Source organism: Molossus molossus, unplaced genomic scaffold (genome assembly GCF_014108415.1).
Source record: "Molossus molossus isolate mMolMol1 unplaced genomic scaffold, mMolMol1.p scaffold_m16_p_10, whole genome shotgun sequence".
NCBI lineage: Eukaryota > Metazoa > Chordata > Mammalia > Chiroptera > Molossidae > Molossus > Molossus molossus.
The window spans coordinates 49,851,290-49,874,929 of NW_023425345.1; the positions used below are offsets into that span (position 1 = coordinate 49,851,290).

The 23,640-nt window shown below is 39.6% G+C and overlaps 1 protein-coding gene and 3 non-coding genes across 7 annotated transcripts; all 4 read right to left on the minus strand.

Moving 5' to 3' along the window:
• Window positions 1-1,082: 1,082 nt before the first annotated feature.
• Window positions 1,083-23,169, minus strand: KANSL2 (KAT8 regulatory NSL complex subunit 2). 4 transcript variants are annotated; one of them, XM_036252671.1, is made up of 9 exons: window positions 22,305-22,794; window positions 21,350-21,528; window positions 20,802-20,916; window positions 13,519-13,682; window positions 13,132-13,298; window positions 11,495-11,591; window positions 6,943-7,196; window positions 2,600-2,719; window positions 1,083-1,925 (listed from the first exon to the last, which is right to left on the minus strand). In XM_036252671.1, exons 1-9 carry the CDS (start codon window positions 22,553-22,555, stop codon window positions 1,794-1,796), a joined length of 1,479 nt encoding a protein of 492 aa, XP_036108564.1. In that variant the 5' UTR covers window positions 22,556-22,794; the 3' UTR covers window positions 1,083-1,793. The 4 variants fall into 4 exon arrangements, with proteins under 4 accessions (XP_036108564.1, XP_036108563.1, XP_036108566.1 ...); XM_036252670.1 differs by lacking the exon at window positions 1,083-1,925 and adding an exon at window positions 23,121-23,169 and having other exon boundaries at window positions 1,945-2,719; window positions 22,305-22,563; XM_036252673.1 differs by lacking the exons at window positions 1,083-1,925; window positions 2,600-2,719 and adding an exon at window positions 6,673-6,781 and having other exon boundaries at window positions 22,305-22,787.
• On the minus strand, window positions 2,149-2,285 carry LOC118624866. Its single transcript, XR_004958528.1, has one exon. It is a non-coding gene; the product is annotated as a small nucleolar RNA SNORA2/SNORA34 family (small nucleolar RNA).
• Window positions 3,255-3,383, minus strand: LOC118624867. Its single transcript, XR_004958529.1, has one exon. It is a non-coding gene; the product is annotated as a small nucleolar RNA SNORA2/SNORA34 family (small nucleolar RNA).
• On the minus strand, window positions 11,274-11,410 carry LOC118624865. The gene has a single exon (XR_004958527.1). It is a non-coding gene; the product is annotated as a small nucleolar RNA SNORA2/SNORA34 family (small nucleolar RNA).
• Window positions 23,170-23,640: the final 471 nt, after the last annotated feature.

The following is a 23,640-nucleotide window of genomic DNA, read 5'->3' on the forward strand; positions in this document are numbered from 1 at the left end:
CTCTCCCTCTTCCTTCCTCTCTCTGTCATAAAAAATAGCCCTGGCCGGTTTGGCTCAGTAGTTAGAGCGTCAGCCTGCGGTCCAGAGAGACCCAGGTTCGGTTCCCGCTAAGGGCATGTACCTCGGTTGCAGTTTGTCCCCGGCCGTGGTTGGGTCGTGCAGGTGGCAGCCACTCTACGTGTCCCTTTCACATTGATGTTTCTCTTCCTCTCTCTCCCTCCCACTCCATCTGAACAAAAAAAAAATGGAAAAAATGTCCTCAGGTGAGGATAAAAAAATAAAAGTCATAAAAAAATAAAGATCTTGATAATTTATGCCCATCTCTGTGATGGAGCATCAGACCCAACTTCTCCGAGAGTTTTATATACAATGATACCTCGGTTCTCGAACATAATTCGTTCCAGGAGGACGGTCGAGAACCAAATTGTTCGAGAACCGAAGCAATGAAACCCAATAGGAAATAATGGAAACTGGATTAATTCGTTCCAAGCCCCAGAAAATGCCTATTTACTGGCCTAATTTGTATATAATATGTAGAAAAACATAAGTCTCAACAAGAAATAAAAGTGTACAGTATGTCTAAGGGTTCAATTCAGTGTAAAGCGTGACTCTCTCCACAAAGCGTGACTCTCTCTCTGCACTCACACTGATGACGCAAGCAAGGCGCGCTGGGCCGAATGAACGCCATTCGGCTCAACTCGGCTCATCTCGGAAGTTCGAGTTCCAAATATTTGTTCGGATTCCAAGACAAAAGTTTCTCGAATCTCCTGGTCGAATACCGATTTGGTCGAAAGTCAAGGCGTTCGAGAACCGAGGTATCACTGTATATTACATATACGTATGGGTTTATGCATATACATGCCTACAGAATTTTAAAATGATAATCAGGCACTGAGATAGAAATGGGAATACAAGTAGGGGGCACAGAGGAGAGTGAAAAGGAAGATATTTGGAACCAGTAGGCTTTAATAGGGAGGTCCCACTCCTTTCTGTTTACTTCTAACAGGTCTTTATTCTGCAAACCAAAATGAAGTTACTGAAATATATTTACTTCTTGGGATGGAAGTATATTTTGCCCTTCTTCCCTTTCCCATCAGAAACACATCCCTAAGGACCACCCCCAAATGTATATATACTCTCAAATACAAACAAAACATGCAGTCAAGTGATTGTTTTATATTTTCATACCATTTTAACATTTAATAGAAACTATATACAATAACTTTTTATGGTATCTTACATAAGATAGTCACTACAGAAATTTACATAGGTTAGAAGCAAGAGGATGGTTAAGGAAGACCCAGTCCTGTGGGCTATTTTCTGAGGCTGTAGGTCAGAGTTTACTGGGGGGAAGGGAGTTCAGATTACCCAATTAGGTGAGAAGTGAGAAAGGCTAAAACACAAACTGTTAGATAGCAATAACCAGACACTGGGTCCATCAATATCCCAGGGGTACACAGCTCCCATCTAAACACCTATATGGATTTGTTCCCAAGGCTTGGGAACTCCCCTTACAAAGATTTCTCTATTTATAGGCACAGAGTCCCAAATATTCGCTGAATCCCAGCTGCTAGGACAGGATTCACCTATCTTTTTCTTCCTTGCCCAGAGTGGGAAGACACTCATAACTTTTAGACACTATTAGTCCCTTCCCCCAAAATTTGGTGTACATTTGACTATAGCACTCAATAACCCAGAAGAAAAATAAAGTAGTTGGGTTGTCCTTTAGAGAGAAATGGTCAGAAATACTTGTTTAAAGTATGGGAAATTCAAATGGTTCCCAAAACAAACTATCAACTGACAGAAGTGTGTTCTGGCTTCCCATTTGCAGTAGCCACTGCACTCTGAGGCAATGGTGCAGAGGCTTTCTCTGAATTTCGAGATCCCTGGGATCTGCACCCATCTCCGGCCATCTGCATCCGGCCCTGTTAAAAGAAAGTCACTTTGGTTACAAATTCATTTGTTGTGGTCTGAAGCATGAATCTGACTTATCAATGCCCATGTATCATAGCAACAAGAACATGACAGCATAAATAAAATAGCTCTGGGCAGTTGCTCTTCCCCATACTTAACTGTCCCTGACCCTTAAAGTCAGAAGTTATTACTTGAAGCATTCCTGAGGCTCTCCCAATGGCAGGGAGAGCTGTGGGTTGTTTCTTCCATATAAAACAGCCATTCTGTGCTAAGTTTCCAGAACAACCAACAGATCACAGGAAGATGGTCCTTTGGGCCTCTGCTTGAAACCAACAGCTATAGCATAACTGCTGGTCTTCAGTCAGGGCCATTCATATCCCACCCAAGGCCCAGAGAAAGAAACCAAATCATATTACTTATCCTTACCCTATCATGAAAACAATTCTAGTGAACTCTCCCTTAAAAGGGAAAATTACCTAGATTCCTTATATAACTAAAATTTGTGCCCTGCTCTGAGATATGAGAACCAGAGGTTCTCTCTAAGAGCCCATCTGAAGAACAGTCTCCATGTGAGGACAACCCCACTCACTCCCTTGGAGTACACGCTAAGACAGCCAGTAGGGAATCCTCTGCCTGGCTGTGTGACCATATGAGGGAGGCCTGGCTGGGGTTGTTCTTCACTTGCCAAAGTTTCCACTGGGCCTTCAGCAGTGTCTTTGACTGAATGATCTTCAAGGGTTCGTGAAGGATCAAAAAGCAAGGGTGAAGGAGGACACTGCATACCATCACCCACAACATCCAAGTCCTAGGAAAAGAAAGAGAAAAGCCTATCAGCAATACCAAGGAAACCAATGAGCTAAAATTGGCATAATTTTCAGCAAACCACAAAGCAATTTCCTCATACTTCACTTACCCCTTGCCTACCCTGAATCAAACAAAGACTTTCCCATAATGTCCAACAAATGGGATAAGATCCATTTGTTTACTTGCTGCCAAGTATAAAGTACACCCACCACAGTAGCTTAGAAAAACATGTTTTTCAATCAGCATCTTTGCAAATTAAACTTAAATATTGCGTTAAAATATTGGACAATATGAGATTGCTTGATTAATGTCCTAACAGCCACAAAGCAAGCCAGTGAGCAAGAGAGGGAAAGGGAGAGAAGAGAGAAATGAGAAAGACCAAAAAACTCAAAGTCCCTCTTAATAGCTACAAAATACATATTTGGTTAAATCCCTATTCCCACAGAGTAAATTCCTGATTCTTAAACCTAACACAATCCAATTGCTCTATCAAAAAAAAAAAAAGGAAGAAAGAAAAAAGACATTATATTCTAAGACTATGTTTATTCCTATTGAATAGGCCATTCCCACTGGAGTCCTAAATGGCCAACACAGGAAGACACTGCTCTTGGCTCCTGTTTGAAACCAACAACTACAATAAACCACTGGTCTTGATTCAGGGCCTAAAGCATTTACAAAGGTTCAGACAATGTGTCAAACAGCCTTTCATGTCACCACTTTCTAAGAAGCTACTCCTAAACTCTCCTGTCTAAGTGGGAAAATTACTCAAGGGTTTGTACTCCCCTATGCCCAATCTACTTTATAGAGACTCTATGTTTCCAGTAATATAATTGCACGAGAAGCCCACTTACTTCTAGGCTTTGAAATAAGTAAGTCTTAAAGAGTTTGAAATCCTCTCCCTTTCACTGATCTGCAAATCACCAAAAACCAAAAACAAGACTCACATCTTCAAGACAAGTTAAAAAAAAAAAAAGTAAGTAAAGCAGTGGCTGGAGTTGCTCAGTGGTTAGAGCGTAGGCCCTCAGTCAAGGGCATTTATCTGGGTTACAGGTTTGATTCCTGCCCAGTGAAGGAGGCAACTAATCAATGCTTCTCCCTCTCCCCCTTCTGCTCTCTCTAAACAAACAAACAAACAAACAAATCAATGAAAAAATATCATCGGGTGAGGATTAACCAAAAAAAAAGTAAGTAAAGAACTCTGGACTTAAAGCTGCTTAATTGAAGCAAAGGCACAGGGGAAAGGATGCAGCCAGCTACCTAACATTCAGATATGTAATATTCAGAAACTTCTATAATATCCACAGAAACCAGTGTTCTCATACAGCTAAGACAGTGAACTATTTCCTTCTATTATTTTACTATGTACAATTATTATATAAACAATTAACTTGAAATTTAAAATAACAAATTTAAATGGTGAGACAAAAGGTTTCCAAGTCTGAAGATGACAACAGTATGGTAATGTTTTCAAAGGAAAATAGATACTGAAAAGGTTTTTCTCATATATTCATAGTGTTGTCTGTTACAAGAATTAAAATTGGGGAAAAAAAACTAAAGTAAGAGAAAAAAACAATCAGCAGAAAAGCCTACAATAACAGGAATATTTAAGGACAGGAAGCATCAAAACATTTTAACATATAATCCATTTTTGTTCTGATCTCAAAAACCACACACAACTCACAGAGCAAGCTCAAAGTAATAGGATTAAGTAATGGGTTGTTCCTTGCTAAACATCCTTGGATCAAAGCACAGGAAACAAGCAAGTGTATTATCTAGAATGAAAGGCTCATTGCTTCTCCGCCTTTTGGCTAAGATCAAGTGCAGAAAGAAAGGATGAATTTTTATCCATATTAATAGCTCATATCTGGCCCTCCCATGAGTAAACTTATCAAAAGTTATTAATAAGTTGTAGAAATGATATATATCTAAGACAGAACACAGGTAAAAAAAATTGCTTGGTGAAATTCATATAATTGAGAAATCATTTTTTTCCCAGCAAAATTTTATACTAATATATCCAGAATTTGTGGGAGGACAAAAATTCTTTTCTAAAACTGAATTTTGTTTCAACATTTTCTGGAGAATTTTTACCTCCAAAGATTGATTCCGGTCAAGGGCATGTACCTTGGTTTCGATTTGTCCCCAACCCTGATTTGAGTCGTGTGGGAGGCAACCACTCTCTCTCACGTCGATGTTTCTCTCTCTCTCTCCCTCCCTCCCACTCTATCTGAACAAAAATGGAAAAATGTCCTTGAGTGAGGATTAAAAAAAAGAAAAATCCACTGGATTCTCAAAAGTAAAGTTTTTTCTCATACATTCTTTAAGAAATCCATGCCAAATATAAAGATGAACAGATTTGATGATACATAGTTGCCTACAATCACATCTTACAATCTCTAATATTTTGGGTAAATATTCTCCAAAAAGCAAACAAGACTATATCTTCAAACATACTGGAATAGTCATTCTTTTCTTAACTCTAGATTATCAAATGTTTGAGAAAGATCATTTAAAATAAATATGGTAAAAAACAGGTGAAAGGAGAAAAGCAAAATGACAAGAACAGAAATGGCTCTAGAAATTATGAGACATAAGCATTAATAATCTAGTACATCTATATAAAACACATGCTAGTTTTTACATATGTACATTAATATTTGAACAGAATTTGATGATGTAGTGGTTATTAGGTTATATTTTAGACTCTATAAAGCTATTACTATGTATTAAAAATAAAAGCACCCTTCTGGGTTTTCTTCACATGTAAAATGAAGGAGTAGCCCTGGTTGGAGTGGTTCAGTGGTTAGCGTGTCGGCCTACACACCAAAGGTTCACAGGTTCAATTTCCAGTCAAGGACACATACCTGGTTTGCAGGTTCAATTCATGACCCTGGTAAGGGTGCATGCAGGAGACAACCAATCCATGTGTCTCTCTCACATGGATGTTTCTCCCCACCCCACCTTTCAGCTCTTAAAAAAAAAACACACATACATGGAAAAAATAATCCCTGGGTAAGGATTAATAAAAATAAAATGAAGGAGTAGATAAAAATCTGCCCCCCCCCCCCCCAATCTAGAGCTACCTATTCATTTACTCTCTTCAACATAATCCCAGTGGAAAAGTTTGGGAAACACTGAGGTATAATAACACTAAGGTCTCTTTCTAGTTCTCATGTCCTATGAATCTGTCAAAGAAACTTTTTTGAAAGAAACTTTAAAAAGCAATTATAATCTGCATTATAACAAAAACTTTATTATAAAGTAATAAAAACTGTAAATTTATTATACCTATAGACAGTATATAATCCCAATAAAGGAAGGAAAAATTACGAAAAAAAAATTGCAATCAGTTTATTCTTAATGCCTTTTTCCCCAGATATTACCCTGACCTAGTTTATCTTTTTTAGTAAATTTTAGGCCACCCGAACCTTGCTTCCACCTATACTGAATTTTCCATTTAGATCTGTCCCCTTAAACATGTCATGGTTATACACAAGATACCTTTATTATGAAATTCAAAAGACTTATCTTCGCAATAATGAAAACCTTTATCCAGAAGGCTAAAGATTAAGCTAAGTGCCAAGACAGAGATGGAATGTCAATTGGTTCCTAAAGTCAAATAGTAGGATAGTGCTAATCAGGGAAACAAAATCTGAGCTGGGTTTATGGGCTGGGACAAATCAAAGACAAGCTGAAAAAGGCAGAGGATTATACTTCCTTCTAAGGCTATAAAAGTAAATACTCAGAGAGAACACTGTTGTTCTAGTCCATATACAACAGAATATATAATAACATCAAAATTGAAAAACAGTAACCAGAGGTAAGTTTAGAGTAATTTCTTGGGATACACATTAATCTGGAAATGAAACCTCCTACTATAGAGCCAAAATACATTTACACTGTCAAGCATAGATATCAGAACTTGTTTGTATTAAGATTCTAGTGAATCACTCACCTTGTGGGTAGGTAGCAAATTTCTTGGCTGCACCAAATCCAACCATAATCTTGACTTTCCAATGTCCCTTAGTTTACAATTTCCCTTATCATTCCCTCAGAAAAACACCTGCCAATTTAAACTGTCTCTAAATGAATAGGCTAATAATCATGCGAATATCATTTCAAAAACTTCATCAACTCTCCTGACCACAAAAGACTAACTTATTTTCACCATAATAAATAAGGCCTTGCTTCAAGGGCCAACCAGAGCACACTTCTCTAACTTACATCACTGAACTCCAGAGGTAAACTCTCAGTGGGCTGAAGTTCAGCAGCACTCAAGTACAGATCCATGGGGCCGGCTTGCAGATCATCTGGCACAGACAGTACCTGCTCGGGCTTATACATCTGAGGAGGCAACTGGAAATGCAGTGGGCAGCAGGGTTCCTCAGAGAGGCTTACAGAAACTGGTTTGTTGCAGGGTACCTCTTCAGACCCCTGGCAGCATTTGAAGAGAACCTGATTCGTGTCCTGACAGATATCTGTAGAAAAATGGTCAAGGGAAATAAAATGGATCTATGGGCAGTACAAAACAGAGAAGGTGACTACCATGTAAAACTCAAGGTCTGGACTACATAAAATAATTGGTTACATTTGACACAGAACCACCAACTGCAGTTAGCAATTTTTCTAATTCTAGCTCTACCAATAATTTAAAACTAGTCCCCAACCTCCATTTCAAGATCCTAATCATTTAAACTAAAGACACTAATCTTATTCTCCCATATAAAGTCAAACACAAAATATCTGAAAACACAGTGCTAAGCAAAAAGCAGTAACAATCCTAGGAATCTAAACTTATTCAGAAGAAACTCATGGCAAATGTAAATAGCCTGAAGAGGCCTCTACCAACCCCTTCCAAGAGTCAAGAGACACAAAGTTACTTTTCCATTAAGCAGACTGGCAAATACTTTTTGAACCTTGTTTCCAAAATGTTGACATGATAAAAACGTTTAAAGCAGCAGAGGACCAGGGAAAATGGAAGCTCTAGTAATAGTGACTAGCTATCAATATCCTGAAAGAAAGTAAAATCCTATTTCCATACCCTTTTGGGGGAGGAGCAGGCAGTACAGGGGAGTCCTTTTATTATCCCAAAGAGAAAGAGAAGATAATAATTTTGTTTATGAAAGCCCACAGAAAGAAAGTAATCCAGGAACGTTCCAGGAGCTATGAGAACAGCCAATGTCAAGGCTAGAAGCAGAAAAGGGCTATTATTTCCAAATTGACAGAGAAGCTCTATAGGATGAATCAAAACTGAAATCATTTTTGTTGTTGTTGTTAATCCTCATCCAAGGTTATTTTTTCCATTGACTTTTTTTTTTCAGAGAGAGTGGAAGGGAGGGAAAGAAGAAAAGAAACATCAATGAGAGAGAGACACATCCATCAGCTGCCTCCCACATGCGCCCCAACAGGGCCAGAGATCGCACCTGCAACCCAAGTCAGTGTCCTTGACTAGGAATCGAACCCAAGACCCTTGGGTGCTCAGGCCAATGCTCTATCCACTGAGCCACACCAACCAGGGCTTGAAATCATGATTAGAAAAAAATAACAAAATTCCAGTTCAAGTTACTCTACAAATTACATTTTACTTAAGTGTTATCAATTCTGAAAATACTATGCATGGTTATTTTCCTATTATTTCAAACTTGGGCTTATTTTTAAGAAAGTACAATTTTCTATAATTTTTTTTCTTTATTGATTTGAGAGAGAGAGAGAGGAAGAGAAAGAGAGAAACATCAATGAGAGAGAACATTGGCCGTCTCCTGCATGCCCCCGCTAGGGATTGGGCCCACAACCATGGCATGTGCACTGACCAGAAATCAAACCAGCAACCCCTTGGTGCATGGGTCAATGCTCAACCAATGAGCCACACTGGCCGGGCTATTCTCAGGATTTTTTAATGTAAACTGTAATTGAAAAATAAATTAAAGAACAAAAATATTAATTTTAAAAAACTAAAAAAAAAAATCTAGTAATGCACATTGTAATTTTTAAACCAAATAAAAATTCTTGAATAAAGCCATTTCTTTCAATCTTTTACACTAAGACAGGGAGGGTTTCACAACCTTGACATTAATAACTACTGGCTGTCCTGTGCATTGTAGGGTGTTCAGCAGCATTCCTGACCTCTACCCACTAGATGTCAGTAGCACCCCTAATCTGAGTTATGACAAGCAAAAATGTCTCCACACATTGCCAAATGGGACAAAATGACCCCGAGTTGAGAATCTCTATTCTAATGGAACAAAAAATAGAAAAAAAATATTAAATGAAAATGATCAAATGAACAAAGATACAAATCCAATGGGAACAGACTTGCAGTCTCTATGTGCTTATTAAATCCAATCTTATTTAAATCATTAATATTTAAAATGCTAATCCATTAGCCCTGGCTGGTTTGGCTCAGCAGCTGGAACGTCGGCCTGTGGACCAAGGAGTCGCAGGTTCAATTCCAGTCAAGGGTATGTAAATCGGTTGCAGTTTGTCCCTGGCCCTCATCAGGTCATGCGGGAGGCAACCAGTCAATGAGTCTCTCTCACATTGATGTTTCTCTCTCTCTCTCTCTCTCTCTCTCTCTCTCTCTCTCTCTCTCTCTCTCTCCTGTCTCCCTCCCTCCCTCCCGCTCCATCTGAGGATAAATGTAGAATTATCTTCAGGTGAGGATTAAAAAATATATAATAAAATGTTAATCCATTAAATTAAATGTTTTTTCATGCCATCTGAAGGACTTTCCCAAGTCTCTTATTTAATACCACATATCCTAGAAACCACTCCCCCATCCTCCTTCGCCCCCTTTCCTTTCAGATGGGGACAACAGAGACAAAGAGAAGGGAATGGTTGACCTACAACTAGAGTTTGCGTCCTTCACTTTCAGTCCAGGGCTGTCTCCATTAGACCAGAGTAAAGACTTAACAGGTCACCAATGGCAGTCGCATCTTTCTCTGGGATAAGGACTTAAGGAAGGGTAAGTGACTTAGGCAACTATGCAGTGAAAAGGAAAAGAGCATAAAAGAAAAAAACACTTCCCTTCTCTTTTCAAATACATTTCATATTCAACTTTGCCTTTTAAAATATTAATATTCTAATAAATTACGAGTATAGTACTATAAGAATTCTAAACTCCTTAATACCTATAAATTGGTGGGGTTTTTTTGACTTATAAAATAGTAACTGAAACTCACTGAAGAAAACCTGAGAAGTACAAAGCAGAGAAAAAAAGGGCATTCATCACCCCACCACCCAAAAACAGTCACACTTCTTCCCAGCATTTAGTTCCATGTTGTTAAAACATACTCTACAGAACACCATATCCTACTTCTATTATCAAATGTTTTCCCAAATTATTCATAAAGTTTATCAAATGTTTAATGACAGAACATATTACATATTATGCTGTATCATTATTTTCCTCTTCCCCAACTCTGAAATTTTTAAGACAGTCTCCAATTAGGGAAATTTTATGTAATAATGATCTGCATTTATTTCCTTAAAATAAATTCCCAGAGGTGATGTTATCATATCAAAGAATATGAATATTGTCTAACTGCTTTCTAAAAGGCCTATATCACTGTATATTTCCACTGGCAGCATTTAGAGGGCTCATTTCATCACCCCACCAACTTCTGAAATTCATTCTCATTAAATATATATAAGCATCAAATGTATAGATTAACACTTGTTTTATTTCATTTATTTATAGTAATAAGCACTAGTCAACTACCAGCCACTTCTACTTTTAAATCTGTCCAAAGATTGCCTTTGACCAATTATGTTTGAGCATTTAACTTCAGTTTTGAACTACTCTGCACAAGTATTTTATATATTAAGGACAGCAATCCTTTAGCAGACATTTGTTGCAATAATAAACTAATAAAATATTTTTTTAAATGAATAGAAAAAATCAGTTTTCCTTTTACTCTCCAAGTGTTTTCTCTCTTGCCAGGTAAATAAAATCCAACAAGATTTGTTTTTCATATAATCAAGATCTTCACACTTAACAAAGGCTTTTACAATGAAAGTAACTTTCTCAATCAACATCCATAATAAAAATGTACTTTCACAATATAATAAACAGATCAAAAAGTTTTATAGCCTGATAGTAAATGTAGTCCCCACAGCAGAATCAAAAGATGCCATGATGGCTCAAAGGCAAATTAACTAGGGAATAATTATCCCATTTTTTGAAACATAAGTTGCTAATTTGAAGTCTAAAAATACAAGTTAGGGCACTGACCATACAAAAGGATAATACTCGAGCCCTGGTCAGTTTGGCTCAGCGGCTGGAGCATTGGCCTGTGGACCAGAGAGTCCCAGGTTCGATGCCTGCTAGGGGCATGTACCAAAAATAAATAAATAAATAAAACAAAAGGATAATACTCAAAGGAAGCTCACAGTTCAGAATTGTCCTATCATTATGGTTAGATTTTTTTTTGCTATAACTGGATTTAACAGTATTACAATTTAAATGAACAAGTTAAATCAGGGATCTCTGTATTCTGAAATCCCAGCATTAACTGACTACAAATAATCATTAGCCCACATCTATCACCAATGACTCAAGATGTTTCTTTCTAATGAATTGACCATTACATTTACCAAGTTCTGAAATGGCCAACAGACCATAGAAAGACATTTCTTTAGGCTCCTGCTTGAAACCAGCAGCTTCAGGAAACTGTTGGCCTTGATTCAGGGCCAAAGGATAACAAAGACCTTCAATTAAGCAAGTGTTTCCCACTAGCCTTTAAGTCTAGCTAGCAAGTTGAACAAAGTAAAAAGATACGGGTAAGGCAGTGTCTGGTCATTGGAAGAGACTGATTAGAACAACGAACATCATCCACGAAAGCCAAACACCTCTGACTGGAACGAGTTGTATGGGCCTAAAACGGAAAAAAACAGATAAGTCAAAAAATACCAACCAACCCACAAAAGAACAGACAACCAATTACCTATGAGAATACTTAATTATATGTAAGAAAGGTACATTTTTTGCCCTGGCCAGTTTGGCCCAGCGGTTAGAGCGTCGGCCTGCGGTCCGGAGAGACCCGGGTTCGGTTCCCACTAAGGGCACGTACTTCGGTTGCAGTTTGTCCCCGGCCCTGGTTGGTCGTGCGGGTGGCAGCCACTCGATGTGTCCCTTCACGTCGATGTTTCTCTCTCTCTCCCTTCCTCTCTCTCCCTCCCACTCTATCTGTACAAAAAAAATGGAAAAATGTCCTCGGGTGAGGATAAAAAAAAAAAAAAAAAAAAAAAAAAGAAAGGTACATTTTTAAAATTTCTTTCTTTATTGATTTTAGAGAGTGAGAGAGACAGAAACATTGATGAAAGAGATCATCGAATGGGCACCTCCTGCATGTCCCCCCTGGGGACTGGGCCCACAACCTGGGTATGTGTCCTGACCTCAAACCAGCAACCTCTTAGTACATGGGTCAATACTCAACCACTGAGCCACACCCGGCCGAGCAAGAAGAAAGGTATTTTTAAAAGCTAGAAAACTCAACATTTAAATTTATTCACCAATACTATGTAAAGGGAAAAAAATGTTTTTACTCTCGTGCAAAAATGAATCAACCCTAATTTGAATTTTATCGCTCCACATTATATAAGTGTGATAAAGACTAATGATTTTCAAACTACTTTTTCTTTCAGCAGAACCCTTTTGAAACTGTAATCTTATGTGGAACTTCAATAAATAAAATATAGAAATGAAATAACTCTTACTGAAGCAGAGACAAAGGGCCTGAGGAACAAATTTAAGAGTCATCACTTAATTCTGCTTCCTACCAACCTTACTTCCTAATAGTCATTGCTCCTATTTTTTTTTAATGTTTTTTTTTCTTTCTTTTTAAAATAAAAATATTTTTCTTTATTATTTTAGAGAGAGAGAAGGGAGAGGGAGAGAGCGAGCTAGAAACATCGATGAGAGAGAACATCGACCGGCTGCCTCCTGCATGCCCCTCACTGGGGATTTGGCCTACAACTTGGGCATGTGCCCTGACAACTCTTGGTGCATGGGTTGACGCTCACCCACTGAGCCACACCAGCCAGGCATTGCTCTTATTTTTCTACCTTTCTTCCTGCCTTCTAAAACAAGATTCCCAAGGAAACTGGACTTCACCTATGCCTATTTCTGAACTGATGAACCTCTGAATCAAAGAGAAATCTGTGGCAACCCCTTAATTTGCAGATAAGAGGAGAGGCCGGGAGAAGTGATCAGTGCAGGCACAGAACTGGTCAGAAGATAATTTAGACTAGAACCCATGTCTCCAGACTTCCAGATAGACAACTGCTCTTTTCAATATACCCCACATCCAATAAGTCAGATGTCAGAGTCAAGACTGTACAACAGTGCTTTGATGATTACTCTAACTTTATAAATTAAGCAAATCTATACACCTTAGAAGTATATACACAAATTACCTGTTGGGCAGCACCATCTGTGGCGAGCATTCTGCGTTCCTTCAGCTGCCTATGTAGTAAGGCTTCTACTCCATAGCGCTGACGATACCTCCGAAGACATTTTAGACGCTTTAAGTTCTCTCGTTCTTTGGCCAAAAGTCCCTCTGGGCCAGTCAGGAGACTACTACCTGGAGAGTCACAACAACCAAGATGTTATTTGCCAACCAATCATTCAAGGGCTCATCTCCAAATTAACAATAAACAGAAAAATCTTGGGCCCTAAGACAGGCAGTTAAAAGGAAATTTTCTTCCACTCCAGATACCAACAAAGATGAAGGTAACTACCACCAATATGTAGGTTCACATGCTGAACCTACAATAGGTTGCTGGAACTAGCACAAAACTTGCCTAGAGCTTCATGTTCCACTTTGCGATTATGTAAGTAACGTCGTTTCTTCTCTTTGAGCAGATGCTGAAGTCGTTTAAACTGATCAATGTATAAAGATTGTAAACGAATTAGTTTCTCACGCATAATCAGGGCCACTTCTTCAGCTGTGTAGACACCAGCATGTCTGGAATAGAAAATTCGGCAAAGCATAAGAAAACACAATATTAAAACCCAAGCTTAAAAAGAGAAAAGGGTAGATATTAGGCATTATTTAATAAGTAATCAGTGCTGAGACAATCACCTTATTAACAGAAATCTCTTTATACATTTTACCACTCAAGTTGAAAGAAAGAATAAAAATCTCCAAGAATGGACACTAATGCATGACCTCACAATATGAAGAAGGAAAGACATTTCATTATTTTTCAGTTATATGTATTATAAACACTCAAAAATTTTATTAATCTATATTCTTATTCAAACTAATAATTAAAAATGACTTATTAGTTAGGACAACCTAAAAGTGCTCAATTTACTATAGTATGTATCTCAATATATTTTAATTAAAGTACAAAAGATAAAGAATTGGAACTTCTAACTTAAAACAAGATTCCTGTCCCGGCCAGGTGGCTCCGTTGGTTAGAGCACTGTTCCAGAAAGTTGGCCCTTGTTTATCACTGTTAATCAGTTCCAGACTCTACCGCGATAAATGAATTTCCGCGAAGTAGGATTCTTTATTTATATACTACACCAAAAGGCTGCAGGTTTGATCCCTGGTCAGGATACATACAGGAGGCAACCGATCAATCTTTCTTTCTCTCTCTAAAAATCAATAAAAACATATCCTCCAGTGAGGATTACATAAAATAAACAAAAAATATTCCTATATTGGACTATATTAGAGTTTACCTGGTCACAATGGCTAACACTGGTCACAATGGCTAATCACTATTCTTAGCTCATTTTCTTGACAATATTCTCAAAATACAGTAACCTGAGTTAACCCTAATTACCAAAGATCGAGATGATCCACATCAATTTTATTAAATTTTGCTACCAATTATAAGATAATAAAACTTTTACCCTGGCCAGTTTGGCTGTGGTTAGACTGTCAGGCTGCACACTGAAGGGTCGATCGAGGGTTCGATTCCCAGTCAAGAGCATGTAACTTGGGACTTCCGTTCAAGATGGCGTCCTCCCACAACCACATCAAAGTTATAACTAAACTACAGAACAACCATCATTCAAAACCGCCTGAAATCATGCTGAATGGAAGTCCTACAACTACGGAATTAAAGCAGCAGCCACATCCAGACTGGTAGGAGGGCGGAGGCGGGAGGGGCGGGTCCCACACCCACGTGTGGCGGATAAAAATCAGGAGGCTACCTTGGCTGGGAAGGTCCTTCCTGAGGACTGAGGGGTCCTCGTCCCACACCAGGTGCCCCGCTCAGGGAAGCTGCAGCGGCTGGAGCCCCAGGCAGCTCCTTAAAGGGCCCGCGCACGGACTTATCAGACTCTCTCCCTCTAAGCTTGGAGGGGAGGCAGCTTGAGGGGCACCAGAGACATACAGGAAGACTGAGGCAGAGGGCGAGGGAGGGCATTCATCTCAAAGGGCCAATGCATGGACTGACTGACTTACTTGGTCTGAGCTCCATTGCTGCTAGGGCAGTAGCATCCGAAGAGGAACTGAATTGTCTGACATCAAGGAGAAGGCAGGAGAGGCAGCTTTCTCCCAGACAGAGTGATGTCAGAGGCCACTGTTTCTTTGCTGAGCCCTCCCCATAACTCATACCAGAGTCTCCCTCAACCCGGCAAACACTGCTGGCCTGGCCCTGCCCTGCTGATTACCTGAGACTCTGCCCCAACTATCTGAAAGCCCACCCCGTTTCCACTGGCTTCTCCATATATTCAGTCTATCTTGGCTCAGATTGCACTTTGCTAAAGTCTCTCATAAAAGCAGCATGTTGCCTCAGCATGGTCCATTCACCTTGCTAAGTGGCCTGAGGCATGACACTATCGCAGCTTGGCCTCTCCTGGACACCCCCAAGCTCAGTATAAATAGAAACCATCTGCAGATCACTTTGTAGCGCATGCTGGGTGGCCCTGGGCAGGGCACAAGCAGTGGCTGACCTTGGCCTGCACTTCCCAGGAGACCTCGGAGCCAGCACACCTAGGACAACTTCAGACCACACTAGAGCATCACCCAACCACCTCCATGAGTGACACATATAAGGGGTGGACTCAGCAAGAACCAGAGTCCTGCTAAATCAAGTCCTGTTCCACAGGGTTGTCCCCAGCATAACAGATCCTCCAGGTGGTCACAGCCAATCCTTGCAGCTGATAAGCCTACGAGTCAATCTCTCCCACTGACAAGCCAACAGTAATCAAGGTTAAACCAGAAGAGGGTGAAGAGAGCCCACACGGGGGCACACCTGGAGCGCCCAACTCCTGTGACCAGGAGGGCTATGCCACTGGATTCTACAGGACATCTGCTACATAAGGCCACTCTACTAAGTTCAGGAGATGTAGCAGCTCTAATACACATAGGCCAAAATGAGGAGAAAAAGAAACATGTCTCAAATAAAAGAACAGAACAAACTCCAGGAAAAAAAAACTAAACAAAATGGAAAATAGCAATCTCCCAGATGCAGAATTCAAAACACTGATTATAAGGATGTTCAATGAACTTAGAGGAAGAGTAGACAAACTCAGTGAGAACTTTTAACAGGATAGAAAGCAAAAAAAGAGAGAGAAAACATAAAAAAGAACCAGTCAGAAATGAAGAATACACTAACTGAAATGAAGAACACACTACAGGAAATCAAATAGATGATCAAATCAGAGATTTGAAAGATAAAGAAGGGGGGGGCGAGATCAGAACAACTAAAAGGAAAAAGAATCCAAAAAAATGACGATAGTTTAAGAAGCCTCTGGGACAACATCAAGCATTCCAACATTCCCGTCATGGAGGTGCCAGAAAGAGCAATTGAAAAACCTATTTGAAAAAAAAAATAACAGAAAACTTCCATAACCTAGTGAAGGAAATAGACATACAAGTCCAGGAAGTGCACAGAGTCCCAAACAAGATGAACCCAAAGAGGTCCACATCAAGACACATCATAATTAAAATGCCAAAGGTTAAATACAAAGACAGAATCTTAACAGCAACAAGAGAAAAGCAGTTAGTTACCTATAACGGAGCTCCCCTAAGACTGTCAGCTGACTTTTCAACAAAAACTTTGCAGACCAGAAGAGACTGGCAGGAAATATTCAAAGTGATGAAAACCAAGATTACTCTACCTAGCAAAGCTATCATTTAGAATCAGAGGACAGATAAAGTGCTTCCTACATAAGAAATGCTAAAGCAGTGCACCACCAAACTTATATTGCAAGATATATTAAAAAATCTTTAAGAGCCCTGGTCGGCCCTGGCCAGTTTGGCTCAGCAGTTAGAGCGTCGGCCTGTGGACCAGAGAGTATTGGGTTTGGTTCCTATTAAGGGCACGTGCCTCTGTTGCAGTTTGTCCCCGGCCTCGGTTGGGGTCGTGTGGGTGGCAGCCTGTCGATGTATCTCTCTCACATCGATGTTTCTCTCTCTCTCTCTTCTTCTCTCTCCCTCCCACTCTATTTGAGCAAAAATGGAAAAATGTCCTCAGGTGAGGATAAAAAAAAATCTTTAAGACAATAAATGTGAATAAAATGGCAATAAATACATATCTATCAACAACTACTTTAAATGCAAATAAATTAAATGACCCAATCAAAAGGCATATGGTGGCTCAGTGGAAAACAAAGAATGACCATTACATATGCTGTCTACAAGAGGTTCATTTTAGATCAAAAGACACTCACAGACTGAAAGTAAAGGGATAGAAAAAGATATTTCATGGAAACAAAAATAAAAAAGCTGGGTAGCAATACTTACAACAGACAAAACAGACTTTTAAAAATGCTATAACAAGAAACAAAGGAGCCACAATTCCACTTTTGGTTATTTATCTGAAGAAACCCAAAACACTAAATCAAAAAGACACATACATCAATATGTTCACTGTAGCATTATTTACAACAGCCAAGATATGGAAGCAACCAAAGTGTCCATCAGTAAACAAGTGGATAGCCTGGCCAATGTGGCTCAGTGGATTGAGCATCGTCCCAGGGTTCGATTCCCAGTCAGGGTACATGCCTGGGTTGTGGGCTCACATGGATGTTTCTATCTTTCTCTCCCTTTCTCTCTCACTCTAAAAAATCAACAAAAACATATTTTTTTAAAAAATAGACAAGTGGATAAAGAAGTGGTGCATACAATGGAGTATGACTCAGCCATAAAAAAGAATGAAATGTTGCCATCTATAACATGGATAGACCTAGAGAGTATTGTGCTGAGTGAAATAGGTCATACAAAGAAAGAAAAATGCTCTATGATTTCACTTACGTGGAATCTTAAAACAAAAATGAAAAAAAAAAAAAAAGCAGAAAATATACTCACAGATGCAGAGAACATTTTAATGGTTGCTAGATGGGAGGTAGGATCGGAGGATGGGTGAAAAAGGTAAAGGGATTAAGAAGTACAAAATGGTAGTTACCCAATAGTGATGAGGCTATAAAGCACAGCATAAGAAATATAGTCAATAATAATGTAATACCTATATATGGTGTCAGATGAGTACTAGATTTATTGAGGCAACCACTTCATAAGTTATATATAAATGTCTAATCACTGGGTTGTACCACCTAAAATTAATATATTGTATATCAACGGTAATTGAATGAAAAATTATTTTTAAAAAAGAAAGCGGTCACCTTATATCCCATTAAACAGTGTCTCTTATTAAAGAGCATTCTCCAAATTTCTTTATTTTGACAATAATAAAGACTCAATTACTTGAAATGGCCTTTACTAAAACAAGTTCTGGATGCTTTCAGAAGTCATATCATAAAACTTGTATTTTTAAAAGTGAAAGGCCCTGGCCAAGTGGCTCAGTTTGTTGGGAGTATTGTCCCATACAGCAAAAGACTGTAGGTTCAACTCCTGGTCAGGGCACATACATTAGTTTCAGGTTTGATGCCAGTTGGGGCTTGAACATGAGGCAATCAATCAATGTTTCTCTCTCTCTCATATCAGTGAAAATATATCCTCAGGTGAGGATTAAAAGAGAAAAAGAAAATAAAAAGTTAAAGAAAGATTTAACAATTATTCTTAAGCTAAAACTTCACCAGTACTGGATGTTGCTATAAATGAGCTTTTACAGATTACTTTTTTTTTTGTGGTACGTGCCCCTAGCAGGAACCGAACCCGGACTCTCTGGTCCGTAGGCCGTTGCTCAACCGCTGAGCCAAACTGGCCAGGGATACAGATTACTTTTTACAAAGCAATTAAGTAAATAGTTACTTTGAGGGAAATCACAAAGATATATACCTACGGGGGACGTGGGGGAGCACAACTACACCAATAATAACTCTAGTTAGGATAAATCTCTAATGACATCATAAATACAAAAAGTACCCGGTCTGAAACAAGCCAGTGAAAATACATGCTGTAAATTGATAATGATTCCAAATGTGGCCCCAGTTATGACCAACACTGGCACCAAAAATGAAAATTTTTAATTTAGAGAACTGCATTAAACACTTGGATTAAATATAACAAGATAGTACTATGTAACCATATTAATATTAACAGACACTTAACAACTCTATTTACATTCCTAAAAATGCATATATTTTAGTGGGCTGAAATTTATTTTGGATAATCACAATGACAAAATCAAAGAAAGCCTTACTGCCCTGGCCGGTTTGGCTCAGCGGTTAGAGCGTCGGCCTGCGGTCCGGAGAGACCCGGGTTCGGTTCCCGCTAAGGGCACGTACCTCGGTTGCAGTTTGTCCCCCGCCCTGGTTGGGTCGTGTGGGTGGCAACCACTCGATGTGTCCCTTTCACGTCAATGTTTCTCTCTCTCTCTCTCTCTCTCCCTCTCCCTCTCCCTCTATCTGAACAAAATATCGAAAAATGTCCTCGGATGAGGATAAAAAAAAAAACAACAAAAAAAGAAAGCCTTACTATTTCATTGCCTAATAGTTGCACATATTTGGGGCTTTATTTTCCCCTTAGGGTGTTCCTTTTAGGAGAAATTGAAATCAAGTTTCTAGTTCTTGTAACATTTATTCTTCTCACATAACTGGTATTTTGGTTTATATGGCAGTCTCTTATAAGTTTCTTTAGTATGAATGTGTCCTCTAGAGACTGATCTTCTTTCTCTAGATTACTTATGATAAAATCATGTTTCTGGACCTTCAAAGCTGAGTGTTTTACCACACGAGCAGTCACTTTGTGACCCTACAGAGCATATACCTCTTCACAACAGCAAGTTTGGCATTTCTAGAAGCACAATGAAAAATAAAATAAAAAATATGCTTGGTATAAAGTTACTACTGTGAAAGAATCTTGCTAGAAAACAAACATTCATTCTCAAACAACTTAAATTGACTTTCCAAAAAAGTATTTCCTGAATTGCTGACTACATTGCGATTACTCAAGAGAAACAGATGAAATTCTACTCAGAAAAATATACCCTAAATGACTTCTTATAAACCTCGGAAGCCAAGGTAATGAAGAAAATTGTAAGAACTGACAACACAGTGTAGTCTAGCAAACTAAACTAAACCCAAACCATGAGACACAGAAATATGAGACTTTGGAATAGCAATGTTTTTATGTCTCTACAACTCCTAAGATGATCATGGGTTCCATGAAGACAGGAACCTTAGTAAGATATAATTAGGCTGATTACTCACTTCCTGGTTTCTAAATGTTTTTCTTTCTTAGGCGTGAAACCAAAGGAAACTATTGAAATGTCTTTTTATTTTTCTTAAAAAAAAACCAAAATGTTACTTTGCAAAAATGTAGTTATTCAAATACAATCACTTTATTATTCCTGAGGTTTACGCCAAGAATGCCTTCACATCAACTTTCTCTTCTCTAACTGATCTAAGCATTTCTCAACCCACCTCCCGCTCCTACATCCAAGAAATTTCCTATTTTCTCCCCTATACTTTCTCAGGTGTAAAATTTAACATCCAAAAATTTTCCCAAATTACAAAACTTCTAAAAACGAATCAAATCCTGCCTCAAATGAAAATGGTGGTGAATCATGACACGTGAATTCACAGAAGCTATTTCTGCTCAAAAATAGCTAAGCTATCTTCAACCCTCTTAAGGTTATTAATCTTTTAACAGTATCCAGTACTACATTCCACATACTAACTACATAAAATATTTAAAAGCCTATGTGGAATTACAACTTACTTTAAGGGATCTTCTTGATCACTGTCTATGCTATCAGCTTCACTGTCAGGGTCACCTCTCCATGTCTGATCCACAGTAATGGGTTCCTGCTCCCCATCACTCCAGCTGTCTTCATCTGAGGCAAGGAAGGGAGAGCAGCCATTAAGACTTCCCACCTCTGTAACTCCACCACACAAAGCTACATTACTTAACACATCAACCCAAATCTTAAAATTGAGTTAACCATGCCCTCAAAAAGACAGAAAGTCCAACTCAAAATTATTTTTGTTTCCTGAAATAAGTATCTTACCTAGCAAAGATGATAAACATAAAAACAGCAATGAAGAAAATAGTCATAAACTCAGTAAAACATACATAAGCACACACTACTTCAAACTGAAAAGAATTGGTGAACAACATAGCAATCCTGGAATCTCACCAATTTACCAGTGAATTAATAATACTGTATTATCAAGTACCATGTATGTTCAAGGCACTGTGCTAAAACCAAAATAAGTTTTTTGTTACCTTTCTTCCTCCTTTTTCATTCTAGGAGAGAAAATCCTTACCCAGAATTCGGCTGCCTTCACTGCGACTACTTTCTGAAGTCTGAGACCCCAGCTCTGTCTTAGCATATGAGCTCAGCTGGCACAAGAGTGTTTCACCCATAGGCCCTGGAGTGGTCTTCTTCATTTGAGCATGAAGTGCCAGGGCATTCCTACGGGCATGTTCAGCACAGAAGGACACCCTAAGGAGACAAAATATTAACATTTTATGTTCATATAGGTTATTTCTTGAGAAAGTTCAATGATTTTCATACCCACTGATCTTTAGATAATTTTTAGGAAGTTAAAATGACCATTATCTTCGTTTACAAAGAGTTAAAAGTCCAGTGAGGCCAAGTAATTTAACTGGCCCAAGGTCAACACATTTGGTTTTACTAAAGGGAAATGCAGGTAGCATAACCTAATGCTCTATCCATCAAACAAAACATTCCAACTATAAAAATGCTGACACCGCAACAAATCAGAGATTCGCTTTCACCTGTCAAAATTAGTTCTGGAAGGCAACTCTACATTTTACTTCAACATTAATACATAGTAGGTAATAAGATGTTGAACACAATTTTAAAACCAAAATGTATATGCAGAATTATCTACCCAAGTTATGCTCCTGCATGGATATCTTTACATGTAATGAAAGCTATGAAACCTTTCCCAGAAGAATAAACATTTTGCATATTACTTAACAAGGTTCAGAGATGGCCTGAAGAGCCATGGACCCCAGGGTTAAGAAAAATCTAGAATACTCCTTTATTTTAAAGATAAGGGAGAAGATTCGAAGAGATGAGCTGAGTGACCCAACCAGAAATTGTATCTTTTCCGTTTCACCGTTTGTTTCCACCCTCCCCGCAAGGATATATTTATAATCCCAATTTCGTCCAAGCCCACTTCATACCCCATTACGATCTCACTTTAAAAGTACAAACAACAAAAACATCTACACACATATATATATATATACCCATCTTTCTTCTCAGGCTTTGGGGCAGCACTGGGACATCTTTTTCCATTCTTCGTCGATATATAACTACATTGCTTGAAGGGTGCATTCTTGTCTTCAAGGATGTGCTTAATGCAAAACTCCTGCCCCTCCAGACGAGGTTGCGAGCATGGGCGATGAGTGAATGAACAAGAGAGGGGCTCCTGAGACCTGGGCACTGGGGTGATTCTCCCCCGGTTGGTCGGCAAGACGTGGATCCGAATCCTGTTCATACCAAAACCTGCAGGATCACACAAAAGATCAAAAAGCCCTTACCCCTGCCAAAAATTCCTCTTCCCACAATACCCGGGCCGACCGCGGGTAGTTTCTAAAGAACAGAAGACATTCTCCGTATCTCCCCTTGGTCCTGGTCTCCCCGGGCACTAGGGAACTTGCCTCACTTCCACTTCTCCCTCCAGGATCGCCCGCCCCGAACACCACCGCGCTGAAAGTATCGGAAGGACTCGCACCGCCGCAACACGAGCGGGAAGCTTCAGCGCCGGCCCCACGCGGCAGCAGCAACACCGCAGAGCCGCGCCCCGCCTCCGCCTCCCTGCACGCCGCCTTTGTCCCGGCCCGCCTCCGAGCTCATTGCTGAGCCCAGCCCGTCCTCGGCTGCCCGTGCAAGCGCCATTTTGTCCTAAGGCTCCGGGCACCGGAGAATCTTGGTCCTGGGAGCCAGTAGGAGGAGAGTTACCCCGATGCTGATCGAGGCAGAGTAGCAGCTCGGAGGGGGCAGAAGGGGCAAGGCAGCAGTCTAACTGCAAAGACGTAAAGCAAGCAGCGCCGCCATCTTACCTCTGCTACCGCGCTGCGCCGCGCCGCGCCGCGCCACGCTGCTCGCCCTTCTGGCTCGTCAGCGGCTTCTAACTTGGCCCCGCTCCTTTCCGGGCTCCTTACCACTGATTGGCTACCAGGCCTACGGCGTTGTGCCACCATTGGCCGAGGCTAGCTACCTATCATGCCTGGGGGGCGGAGCTCTGAGAAAATGTGTGACTGGGGAGGTGAGGTGACCTGTCTGTCTGAGGCGGCGCGAGCGCGGGCTGCGAAGCAGGGCTGTAGTTTCACCTCGGAGCGTGGTTAGTGTTCCGGACGTGTTTGGGCGCTGTGTCTGTTATCTTTGCCTGCCGTTACCTTAGCACAACTGGTGAAAAATCAGACATAGTGACACTTTATACAGGAAAAGGCCTTAAATTTCTTTTGTGAGCAGTTCATTTACTAAAACATTTTCTGAGTAATTACTGAGTCTGGGAAATTACATACATAAACAATTATCCGTGGTAGAGGCTATTATCTATGCTTTACAGATAACTGAGGA

What these genes read in the sequence shown, in the direction of transcription:
- KANSL2 (XM_036252670.1), bottom strand. Translation starts at nt 22,555, where the DNA reads ATGAACAGGATTCGGATCCACGTCTTGCCGACCAACCGGGGGAGAATC. An exon ending in GACCAGACACTGCCTTACCC is followed by an intron (nt 7,197 to 11,494) that starts GTATCTTTTTAC and finishes ATTTTTCTACAG; the next exon opens with ATATCTGTCAGGACACGAAT. An exon ending in TACCTCTGGAGTTCAGTGAT is followed by an intron (nt 2,720 to 6,942) that starts GTAAGTTAGAGA and finishes TTCTTTTCCTAG; the next exon opens with GACTTGGATGTTGTGGGTGA.